Source organism: Artemia franciscana, chromosome 2 (genome assembly GCF_032884065.1).
Source record: "Artemia franciscana chromosome 2, ASM3288406v1, whole genome shotgun sequence".
NCBI classification, from domain to species: Eukaryota; Metazoa; Arthropoda; class Branchiopoda; order Anostraca; family Artemiidae; genus Artemia; species Artemia franciscana.
The window spans coordinates 37772822-37786117 of NC_088864.1; the positions used below are offsets into that span (position 1 = coordinate 37772822).

At 35.9% G+C, this 13296-nt stretch overlaps 1 protein-coding gene across 11 annotated transcripts in view; it reads right to left on the bottom strand.

Annotated features, from left to right (window-relative positions):
* Nucleotides 1-13296, bottom strand: part of LOC136041183 (mechanosensory protein 2-like) — a 219191-nt gene that overhangs the window by 31129 nt on the left and 174766 nt on the right. For all 11 annotated transcript variants that reach the window (XM_065725742.1, XM_065725802.1, XM_065725754.1 and 8 more), the window contains one exon: nucleotides 4740-4895. In XM_065725742.1, coding sequence (XP_065581814.1) covers nucleotides 4740-4895 — 156 coding nt within the window. The remainder of the gene's footprint in view (nucleotides 1-4739; nucleotides 4896-13296) is intronic.

Below are 13296 nucleotides of genomic sequence, written 5' to 3' on the forward strand. Positions count from 1 at the left end.
GAAATGAATTCAAAATGTTGTATTTTGTGCACCTTTCTTCACTAATCTATCAATCCAAAATTGGGTCTAGATTACGGTATTCATTTGTTCATTTTTATATAAAATGAAATCCTGAAATTGCTTGGATGATATTTCCTTGGGATTTAAATTTTAGAGATAAATGTCTCTTGCCATTCTTGCAGTTAACTTATAAACTTTTTCAGTTGCGGTTACTCATCTGCATTATTTGGGGAACCCTCTTTTGTAGAATTTGTTTTTTCAGAAGGAAGTTTGGCCTTACAAATACCCTTTATAGGGGTTCATGTAAGTCTCCTCCTAAAATGAGATCTACTTGCATATTACTGTTGGTGCGCACCGGCACAATATTGCTTAACCGTTAGTAATGTTGCATGCATGTTCTATTTGAAAGCCGTTGCTTTAGTATATTTAAAAAAACAAGTTTTTTCGACAGAAAGTAAGGAGAAATATCAAAACTTAAAAACGAATAGAAATTGTTCAGTAAATTTGGGGGACCACCTTGTTCCCATTCCTCCTTTTTTACGCTAAAGTCTTAAGGCTCTTAAAAAATATTTTTCATTCAAAATCAAGGGCTCTTCTGTTCGTTTAAGTTTTAATGTTGCGTCTTAGTTCCAGGTGAAAAAAAACTTATTTCTTTTTACTTAGTTTCTGACTGTTCTTCAAATCATACTAAGAAATGTAACCCCCTCCCTTAGTAAAGTTTCTCCTGGAAAATTCCTCCAAAACTTAATACCCACGGAAAATTCTTCCGTGGGAAATACCACCTCTCCGCAGAAAATTACTCCGAAAATTTCCGCGTATTTCTCGATAACAAATGCTATAAGTAAATAATACGAAAAATTTCGTAACTTATGGCCCTTTCTCCAGGGACTATGGAGGGTCATGTTCTCACCAAAGGTCAAGCTATTGGGCCTTTCGATTATGCTGAATTAGATAACTATTTTAGATTTTATCGGATGCCACTGGGGAAAAATGGGCATTCGGGAGGAACTAGGGGCCGTAAATATTTTTGGTCGTTTAAAAAGGGCACTAGAACTAGAAAGGGCACAAGATAAAAATACCCCAATTTTCATATTTTCCAAGAATTCCGGTTTCCCCCTCCAAATCCCCCCAATGTCACAGGATCTGGTTGGAATTTAAAATTAGAACTTTAAAGTACAAAATCCTTCTCAATATCAAATTTCATTAAGATCTGGTCACCCTTTTGTAAGTTACTAATACCTCAATTTTCAAAATTACCCCCCCCCCCCCAATTCCACCAAAGAGAGCAGATCCGGTCCGGTTATGTAAGTCACGTATCTTAGACAGGTTTCTATTCTTCCCATCCAGTTTCATTCAGATTTCACCGCTTTAAGTATTTTCTCAGATTTCCGGTCCCCCCAACTGCCCCTCCCAATTACGCTTAGTCCGGTTGAGATTTGAAATAAGAGATCCAAGTTACGAGGTCCTTCTAAATATGAAGTTTCATGAAAATCCGAACACTCCTTCGTAAGTTAAAAATACATAATTTTTTTTTATTTTTCAGAATTAACCCCCCCCCCCAATAGAGCGGATCCATTCCAATTATGTAAATCACGTATGTAAGACTTCTGCTTATTTTTCCACCAAATTTCATCCCGATCCCTCCAATCTAAGCGTTTTCCATGATTTTAGGTTCCCCATCCCAAACTTCCCCCAATGCCACCAGATCCGGTCAGGATTTAAAATAAGAGCTTTGAGACACGATATCCTTCTAAATGTCAAATTTCATTGAGATCCGATCACCCGTTCGTAAGTTAAAAATACCTCATTTTTTCCAATTTTTCAGAATTAACCCCTCCCCCAACTACCCCAAAGAGAGCAGATCCGTTCCGGTTATGGCAATCATGTATCTAGGACTTGTGCTTATTTTTCCCACCAAGTTTCATCCCGATCCCTCCACTCTAAGTGTTTTCCCAGTTTTAGGTTTCCCCCTCCCAACTCCCCCCCAATGTCACCTGATCCAGCCGGGATTTAAAATAAAAGCTCTGAGACACGATATCCTTCTAACTATCAAATTTCATTGAGATCCGATCACCCGTTCGTAAGTTAAAAATACCTCATTTTTTCAAATTTTTCAGAAATACCCCCCCCAACAACCCCAAAGAGAGCGGATCCATTCCGTTTATTTCAATCATGTATCTATGACTTGTGTTTATTTTTCCCACCAAGTTTCATCCCGATCCCTCCACTCTAAGTGTTTTCCAAGTTTTAGGTTTCCCCCTCCCAAATCCCCCCAATGTCACCAGATCCGGTCGGGATTTAAAATAAGAGCTCTAAGATACCATATCCTTCTAAATATCAAATTTCATAGAGATCCGATCACCTGTTCGTAAGTTAAAAATACCTCATTTTTTTATTTTTCAGAATTACTCCCCCCCTCAACCACCCAAAAGAGAGCGGATCCGTTCCGGTTATGTCAATCATGTATCTAGGACTTGTGCTTATTTTTCCCACCATGTTTCATCCCGATCCCTCCACTCTAAGTATTTTCCAAGATTTTAGGTTTCCCCCTCCCGTATCCCCCAATGTCACCAGATCCGGTCGGGATTTAAAATAACAGCTGCGAGACACGATATCATTCCAAACATCAAATTTCATTAAGATCTGATCAACAGTTCGTAAGTTAAAAATACTTCAATTTTTCTATTTTTTCCGAATTAACCGGCCCCCCGCTCCCCCCCCAGATGTTCAAATCGGGAAAACGACTATTTCTAATTTAAGCTGGTCCCGTCCCTAATACGCCTGCCAAAGTTCATCGTTCTAGGTTACCTGGAAGTGCCTAAAGTAGCAAAACCGGGACCGACAGACCGACAGAATTGGCGATTGCTATATGTCATTTGGTTAATACCAAGTGCCATAAAAAGGGCACTGGGACTCTATATTCTCATTCAAACGACCGTTCTTCCGATAAGCTATGACCAATATCGCGGTTGGGCAACAAAACCAGAATAAACATACCTCCGTCATTATCCTTCACTGAAAAAAAAAACAAACAGGAAATCTCGTATTTTGCAGATAGATGCACGGAAGCCCTGCTTTTGATTGAGATTACGCTTATCTTTTTAAAATTACAAAATTGTGCAGGTTTTCTTATGCTAAAATCTTTGGATGTGTATTCTAATATAAGTGAGCTAAGCATATTTGGAATCTGCATAAAAAGCAAATTCTTTCGATACATGTAGGTTTATCAAAATTTTTTACTTTGGAGTTCCAGTTTCTGTATACATGGGTTGCTCTTAATTTAACATTAAATAAAAAAAAAGTTTTTTTAAATGAAAGTAAGGAGCGATATTAAAGCTTAAAACGAACCGAAATTACTCCGTATATGAAAGGGGCTTTTCCTCTTCAACGCCCCGCTCTTTACGCTAAAGTTTAACTCTTTCTCTTAACTCGACTTCTTAAAAATTTTAAAAACCTTAGCGTAAAGAGCGGGGCGTTGCAGAGGAAAAGCCCCTTTCATATACGGAGTAATTTCTGTTCGTTTTAAGTTTTAATATCGCTCCTTACTTTCATTTAAAAAAGACTTTTTTTATTTAATTTATGGACGTTTTTTAATTAATGCATGTTTTGATCTTGGCTCTCTGCAAATAAATAATTAAAACGAAATTTGCATATTAGTTTTTTTTGGCTAAATGGCTTTCTCATAGTTTTAATCGGAAGATTTTGAGAAAAAAGGAGCGAGGGAGGAAGCTTAGTTGCCCTCCAATTTTTTTTATTACTTAAAATGGCAACTAGAACTTTTAATTTTTTACGAACATTTTCATTAGTACAAAAAATATACGTAATTTACGAATTAACTTACGTAACGAACTTATATATTCGTATTATTTTTATTGCGTATATGAGGGGGCTCATCCCTCGTCGATACCTCGCTATTTACACTAAAGCTTAAATTTTGTCCCAATTCCATAAGAATGACCCTTGAATCATAAAGGCCGTAGAATTAATAATTGAAATTACTAAAAATACTTTAGCGTAAAGAGCGAGGTATTACGAGGAGGTAAACCCCTCATATGTGTAATAATTTCTGCTCGTTTTAAGTTTTAATGCTGCTCCTCACTTTCAGTTTTAAAAAAAATCATATTTATTTTTTCATTGCTTTTTTAAATAATGGTAGAAAATCCTGCGCCCCCTACATTGAAAGTCTCTTCCCCCATGAGAAGTTTTTCCATGGAAAGATCCTCCTATGTAACCCCCCCCCCACACCTCAACTCCCTCACCAAACCAAAAATTCCCCTGAAAACGTCCGTACACTTCCCAGTAACCATTACTATATATAAACACAGGTTAAAGTTTGTTACTTGCAACCCTTCCCACGGGGACTGCGGGGGAGTAAGTTGTCCCCAAAGACATCGTTACTAGGTTTTTCGAGTATGGTGAATAATACGAATATCTCAGAATTTTGATCCGGTGACTTTTAGGAAAAAATGAGCGTGGGAGGGGGCCTAGGTGCCCTCCAATTTTTTGGTCACTTAAAAAGGACACTAGAATTTTTAATTTACGTTAGAACGAGCCCTGTCGTGACATTCTAGGACAACTGGGTCGATACGATCAACCCTGGGAAAAAAAACACAAACAAAAAACAGTTCGTTACCACGAAGTGTTTGATTGAATACCTATTTTAATTTTTTATTTCATTCTACTTTGTCTTTTACTTAAGGCTTGACATACATTCTTAAAATGAAAAACAAAAAAATTACCTCTTGTGGAGGCACGTCAAACGACACCGTGCGAAGGTCAACCTTTCTGTAGCTGTCAATGCATGGCACAATGAAAAATATACCAGGACCTCGAGCTCCACCTTTTAAAAGACGACCTAAGCGGAATATTACAGCTCTCTCGTATTCTTGTACTACCTGCAATCAAAACTGTGTAAGTATAACAGCAACGAAATATCAGAAACTCAAGTTTAATTTAGACCTCTTATTTTCTCTATTTCTTCTCTGGGTCTTTTTCTGTCCCTATAATTAATTTTACTGAAACCGTTAAGCATTCCTGTCACAAGAGAAGCTATCATAACTCCAAACGTTTTGTCGCATCAAAAGTGTAGACCAATATGGAGGTAATTTATTGCTTACAGGATTGTGTTCCCTTCTTGCAAAGGGAACACAAAGAAGAAATAAATGAGCATATTCACAATAAAGGACTTGAATGGGACATTATTTTTGTTGCGGGAACAAAACTTGAGGATAGAATAGATCCAGTTTTCCGTGTGATAATTTTTAAACCCATATACTCTGTTCAGGATCTTTCCAGTCTTTGTCAGTCAGCATAGACATTAAAAATTTATTCTTAATAATTTTGGTAGCCACATTTTGGTAGATAGAAATATATAAATACTTAACAGTGTCTATCTATTTCAGTGTAAATTTGTATATGTCCAAATTAAACCAAAATTACTGCATCAACTGTCAAATTTTATGAAAGCAATCGGCTAAAATGGACGGCATGGCCAATTTTGACATTACACGTCCGTTGTTTTCTTTCATATTTTTTCTTTAAACGGATGAAGTGCGATCCAGACAACTAAAACAAAATTACAAGAGAAAGAAAAAGACAGACAGAGGCAATGACACCAATTTACGAAAATTTTGGGGGAACAGCATTTTTTCAAATATGGAGGGAGAGCGGTTTTACTTTGTTTTATGTTTTTTCAATGAAAATATCAAAAAGGGTTGTTTGTTGTTAAAAATACGAAAAACATTATTTTTAAAGCTCTAGAGGGGGGAAGGAGGAAATCTGGGTGAATAAATGCCATCCTGCCCCCAAATAGGTCCACTGGACAGAGAAAGAGTTAGATTGAGAGAGAGAATGGGAGAGAGAGAGAGAGAGAGAGAAGGAGTAGAGAGAGAGAGAGAGAGAGAAGAGAAAGAGAGAGAGAGAGAGAGAGAGAGAGAGAGAGAGAGAGAGAGAGAGAGAGAGAGAGAGAGAGAGAGAGAGAGAGATAGAGAGCTCGTTTTCAAAAGAAAATAAAACTTTCACTTTTTGCTAGGATTCCAATCAACTTAAGTGACTTATCCGTAAATCAAGAGGGAGGGGTTTCGGCTGTGTGTAACCAGGAATGCCCTTAACTTCTTAGTGGTGGTTGGTAGCAGTGCCATATCCAGGACTTGTTTTTGGTGGGAGGGGATTACAAAAGAATTTTCATGGGGAGGGGGGTACGAAAAAACTTTTAAGAACGCTTAAAAAAATTATATTCATTTTTGTTACGGTATTACGCATCGGACGAAAATTGCGGGGAAGGGAAGGGGGTCAAATCCCCCCGCTGGATATGGCCTTGAGTGATAGCACGAAAGATAAAAACATGTGAATTAATTGAAAATATAGGAAATCGTGGGAAAAAATGCAAAAATCCTTATGTGTTTTAGAGGGAAGCAATTATAAAATCATCCCCCTCCGAAAGTGCTTGTGTGTTGCATTGAAAACTATTGGGCTAATCTTAGCAATGATAACTGTCATAAAAGTTAAAATACAAGGATTAACAATTTTCTTTATAACTGCTGTTACAATCACTGATAACAAACTGAGTTTTATTTATTTAGTTATTTTTTAAACATTAAGCGTTGGCAAATTGTATTGAAATTTTTATTCTCTCATATGCTAGGCAATATAAAAAAGGACAAGTAAGGACCGGTTGCGGAGGAAAAATAATTGGGCATCTAAACTTTATTTTTTTGTGGAATTTAGAAGTTAGTAATTTTTAACGGGAGGTTGGGAAAAGACAATGAAAGGTAGGATTTTACATGTTTCGGGGTTGGGAGTCCCAGTTCTATTGGTTGTATTTTAGTTGATGTAAGCCTGTGATCGGCATGTGGGGACTTTGGAGGTCTGGGAGTTGTCGGTTCTGACCATCAACCAATTGTAACAGATATTTGGGTTGATAGGGCTATAAATAGGGATGACGGGAATATTTCTGACAGTAATAGATCTAATTTCACTAATAAAAAAATTGAGGTAGATAAAATTGGGGAGGATAAGGAAGTTAAACGGATAGGAACAAGTGGAGCTGAGAGGAATTTAGAGGAAACTAATTATGCCAGATAATAGAGAGTTTAAAGACTTATAATTTAGCAAATAGAGGAATAGCGAAAAATAAGAATGAGAAGGGATTTTTTTGATGATTATTGTGCAGAAACAAAGGAACTGGTGGAAGCACTAAGAAAGCTCAAAACGAATAACAAGGAATCTGCTCTTCTGGTATATCGGTAGAACCGCATGAGGAATTAGGCATGACCAATTACGTATAAGGAGGTTCTTAAAGCTCTGAAGTCTATGAGGGGGGATCTGCAACGGGGACAGATGGGATCTTTATGAAAATTTAGAAGTGAGGAAAACATTTTGCTGCAGTTTCCATTAGTTTATTTTCAGCTTTGGTAACTTCGTGTAGGTAACCTGAAGAGTGAAGTTTTTCAGTAATGATACCGTTATTTAAGAAGGGAGATAGGTATCATCATAATAATTATCGAGGAATTCGTTTAAGGAATAGTTTACCTAAGCTATTTTGTAAGGTGTTAGACTTCAGACTAAATAGTTGGGTAGAAAATGGGAATTTTTGTATAAGGTTTAGGCGGGTTTTAGAGAAGGGTTTGGGACGACTGATTATATATTTAGTCTGCAGGCTTTAATGAATAAGTATACTAGTACTAAAAAAGGTAGGCTATAGACGGCATTTATAGATATTAAAGGAGCTTTTGATAATTTTTGTAAGTTTCTATTAATGGAAAATTTGTTAGAGATAGGTCTCCCAATCCCGTTTGTGTTAGTTTTAGTTCAAAGGCATAGGCTCACTAGAGTAGTTGTGAGAGTTGGTAGGAAGTTTCAAGGGTAGTTAGAGGATATAAAGCTGTTAAACAGGGTTGCAGATTGTCTCCTAAAATATTCGCCCTGCTTATAAATTCTGTTGTGGCGTTTATGAAAAAGAAACGACGGTGAGTTTAGATGTTGTATCCATTTGCATGATGTTGTTCGTAGACGATGTTGTTTTGCTTTCCGATTCACAAGGGAGCCTTCATAAATGACTTGATATTTTAGGTTACTTTTTGGCTAGGAAAAAGTTAGAACTTCATGTGGATAAAACCGCAGTGTTAGAGTCCCGTAAATAGGGTAGACTTGAGGAGGAGTTTAAACTTAATTTTAAAGGAAGAAGAGTCACATTAGTGGAGGAAAGGCCATATTTAGGTGTTATGTACTAAGGCCAAAGGAAATTTATTTAGTAGCCATATGGAAAGTAGGATCGAAAAAGGTAATGTATGTTGTAATACGGTATTAAGAAGTCAGCTTACAGACATTGCAAAGATCCAAGTAGGTAAAGAGGTTTTCAGGGCTAAAATTTCAGGCGTTATGAACTATAGATCTGAGGTTTGGGAGTATGCGAAGGGAGATTGGCTAGAAACAATACAGTTAGGATATTATAAGAGGTGGCTAAGGATGAGTAAGCATGCACATAGTTTAGTAGTTAAAGGTGATTTAGGTTTGTTTTCTTTAAGAAGTGGTAGGCTAATTAAATTGGACAGGCTTTGAAATTTTTTTTAGTGATACCTAGGGGGCGGGTGATGAAGGCGGCTTATTTAGAAATGTTGAAGGGCGGCTCAGGTAAGGGGTGGCCGTACAAAATTAAGAGTGTATTAGATCAGTGTGGACTAAGTCATATGAGGGGGGATAGTTTAGGGCTTGAGGATATGGGGGACCAAGTAAGTGGATTAGTTGAAAGGATTTTACAGGACCAGAAAATACAGGCATGGCAGGCCCAGCGTTCCCTTCCGAATTCACTGGGTCTTTATTGTCGGTCGAAGGAGATTTGGGGTGAGGTTTTATTTTTCAAGGTGGGTTTGAATAAGATGAAATAAAGATATTAATTGAAATGAGGGCTGATAGTTTGCGATTGGGCCAAAGAAGAGAGTTTATCGGGAGGGGAAGGTCAAAGGCTGGTCCTTATTTTTGTCCTATGTGTGGAAATCTAGATGAGAGCATGTATCACTTAATGTGTGAATGTGAGGAGCTGAGTGATTGGGGACTTGACATGTTTGGTAGGGGATTATAATTTTGTGGGATTGGTGAGAGTGTATGCGAATGTGTTTTTTATGGGTATCAGAAGCTTGGCATGATTCCTTCGTTTCGCGATGAATCATAGAAGTAGACATCGATAGGATTATGTTAGGATTCGTGCAATTTCTTTGTAATTATTTTTTGTTTATATTTTTTGCCATGGACTACGGGCTTTTAGCGCAAATAAATTCTATTTTATATTTCATTCAGGCACTAAGGAAGGAATCTTTGGGTGGAAGATTCACCAACATTCGTCAAAATGACAAATTTATCACATTCATGAAAATGACAGAATAAAGGTTCTTCATGCAGACATTACGATAAATCATGGAAATAAGTTAAGGCTTACTAGGGAGGCAGATAAGAAGGCTTCCTTGGGTTAATTGTCGATATAGTGTGGGAAGTTTCTGTGAAGAAAAGAGGTTTCGTGATTTAGATAAAAATCCAAAGAGTATCAAATGATAGCTTTGAGGGGTTGTTATGCTTATAGCCACCAGAAATCCTTGAGAAATAGCTTGTTCTATACAGTTGTATGACATCAAACAACAACAAAGAAATTATTTTCCAGACAAGGGCATTTTCCCGTGTGCGTCAGGGATCTCTACCCTGCCTTAAATTTTGCTAAGTATGTGAATAGGACCCAGAAAAAGTATTGCAAGCATATTTTATCAGGAATTCAGGCTCAATTTAATGAGTTCAACATCCAGTTTTTTTCTCTTTTTTTCTTTTACTGAGCTTCAAGATATTTGCATGGACGTTTTTACTACACTTCCTTACATTGAGCTCCTATTCAACATTTTGATGCTCCCGAAAACTCTTAAAATCCTATTACCTATTTATGAATCTTTCCCTTTCTCAACCGATCGTTAGTAGATATTTAAAGTCTACTTAGGTAACCTTTCCCATTTAGAGCTTTTTCATTTGAAATATATTTGAACAGTAGCTCCTCGACCTGAGATTATGCTGAAAATCGATTCCCCTCCTTTGAATTAATATATCTTTTCCCCGATATAATCAAGATAGCTTGACAACCATGAATTGATATGACGGAGAATGTAAACAATGGAGAGATATTGGTAAACCTTATGAAAAAAAGAAAATTCTGTCCATTACTTGTTCATCTTCTGGAGACAGTATAAATAACTGCCCAAGTGTAATTGGAATGATTAGATAAAAGCTGCTCAATTTAATGTGTAAACATTATTCGTAATACCCAAGCCAAAAGGGCATATCTAAAATCTTTGAAATACTATTGGAGAGTGAGAGGTTGTTTGATAACTGTGGTGACGCAGGATATATAAAAATCCCACTGTGCAACAGAATAAACAAAATCTGAGTAGTACACTCATAGTTGAAGTAGAAATCAAATTTGATTTTAAGGCTTTTCAGTTGTTTTTTTTTATCGCCAGACTGAATTCGCTTTAATAGCGCAGTTGCACAACATAACATATTGCTACGAGAATTTTGGGGTGCTCTGAATCCAAAAGTAAACTCTCATTGTCTGAGCTCTCCTGTCCTCCCCTTACATGCTCACAAATCCTCATATTCACTGTCAGTGTCTAACATAATTGCTTGAGTATGTTCTAAATGACAATTAACATGATGTTCCTGTTTTTCTGGTGTGGGTGTAAAATTTTGAAATAGTTTCTTCCATGACTATGCCTGGTTCACCAAATCATCAATTTATTAATATCAAAGTGATCAAAATGCATGCCTTGCTTTTTCCAAAGGTCCTTTTTCTTTTAAGATGACTAATATTTATCATAAGATTTTCATATTTTAAAAGCCAAAGAAACAATAAAAATTTCTTTTATGAAATTAGGATAAAATCGAAACCAAATTTTACTGTCATGAGTCATTTAAATATGATTTTAATCTTGTTTGTATTATCTAAAGCTATTGATTTCCTCAAATAGGTTCAATTTTATTGAAGGATTGGTTCTGCGTCATCATCAGGCCTCCGAGAAAGACGATCCATTCATAAGAAATATTACGCCAGCTTTTGGGCCTCCAATCCATACGGACCGCTTGCCATTTTAAGGATAAAAGATTAAACTGTTTGCAGGCTTCATAGAAGCATGTAGTGGTGGAATTCCCCCAAAAGTATCAAGATAGACACAATTGTTTGCATAATTTTATAATCATATGGCATGATGAACATACTTTATTTTGCTTTGTTTGGGTCCTGTCTGCCATTTGAAACAAAAACTGCGACAGTGCTTGGCCTGCCATTCAGAAGATTGCAAAAAATACCTTGACTACTATAGCAAACAAATTAAGTGTAGGCGTTTGCAAGTTTGTACTGAGAGCATGAGCAATTTTTAAGTTGGATAACCACCATGTGTTCTTTCTCCTAATAAAGATTAACCCAGCTTTTAAGATTAACCTAGTCTTGTTAGGCTCCTCTGGGCTAAGGTCTGTTTTTAATAGTATTAATTTAAAAAAAATCTGAGGGAAGTAACGAGCGAAGTTGAGCTCCAGAGCCTATCTAACATATATTGATAAAACTAATGTAAATAAATCAACTGATAATATTTACGTATGTTTATAGAATTATATAATCATTGCAACAGTTATAGAATTACAAAAACTTGCGAAAGTGCTTGGCCTGCCATTCAGAAGATTGCAAAAAATACCATGACTATTATAGCTCTGTTCTTCACCTAGATATTGTTTGACTTCTCGACAAACATTGAAGCCCTTAACTTGAACCTGTTCCCCAACCCTGTCTGACAATGTCGGAAAAAGGGTAGATAAATTATTGCATGTTGCTACAGCCTATCTGTAAAGCAAAAAAAAGAAAAAAAAGAAATGCACTTCCCCAAAAAAAATCCTGGGATTAAATTTTGGTTAAAGCTTGTCCTAGAAACCCTAGTAATCATTTTACTGATTGCCTTTTGAATAAGATGATGGAAATGGTGAATCAGGCATAATAAAAAGAAAAGGAAGTCAGAGACAAAACCTATAAAAAAACTACTCTAAAAAAAGAATTACCACTTTAAAACACACGTCATCAATTCTTTCCAAAATAATGATGAATATGACGCACTAGGTTTGTGTAATGAGAAACAAATGGACATTTATGAAACCTGAGCAACAAAATACCAAAGTATTGATGTTTTTAATGACCTACATAATTAGTTTATGCATATCCTACAAATGTTTTAGAGACAAGGCCAATTGTCGTAATTCCTAAGTTTTGGTTAGCCTTGATACTATTTTATTCGGCTACTTTACCTTTAGTAAAAAAGAGCGTAAAAAATGGGTCTTAAGTCTTTTATGTAGCTACCATTTTCATTTCATGGAGAGCAAAAGGAATACAACCAAATAATTTTAACCGAAGGAATCTCTGACGCTCCAGAGCTGTCCAATTTTTGATTTCCGGTTCGAACTTTGCCAGGATATTTTCTGTTTGTTTTTATAAAGTGCTGAATTTTTAGAGATAATTTTCATGACCTAAAATTTTCTTTGCTTTAAAAACAAACAAGAGGGAAATTAAATTCTTTCATTCCATGGTTTTAAAACATAGCATTTTATATGATAATTAATTTTTTTAGTATCTTGTTTGTAAGCTATATGACTTCTGTAGGCCCTGTGTTTGAGGAATTAAGGGAAGAACGTTCTAGACAACTTTTATAAATACCTTTTCAATAAAAAAAGGCTAAAAATAAAGTTTGTTGTGTTTTATATTGTAAAAAGGGCACTAAAAAAGCCATTAGTGCTAAATTATTACAATTTTTACTGTTGTGTCATAACAGAGAAGAGATACTTTTTATGAACGATCTTTCACAACTTAAAAATATGTAGCAAAAATGTAAAATGTAAGAAACACAATCCCCTTGTTCTGAAGCAAACAATTTAGGTGTAGGCGTTTGCAAGTTTGTACTGAGAACATGACCAATTTTTAAGTTGGATAACCACCATGTGTTCTATTTCCTAATAAAGATTCACCCAGCTTTTTAGCTAAGTCTTAATAGACTCCTCTAGGCTAAGGTCTGTTTTTAATAGTATTAATTTAAAAAAAATCGGGGGGAAGTAAAGAGCAAATTTGAGCTCCAAAGCCTATCTAACATATATTGATAAAACTAGTGTAAATAAATCAACTGATAAAATTTACGTATGTTTATAGAATTATATAAAACTAGCATTATAATGTAAATTACACCCAAATCAATATTGGGAATTGTCTCCCTAAGCTGGATTTTTTTTTTT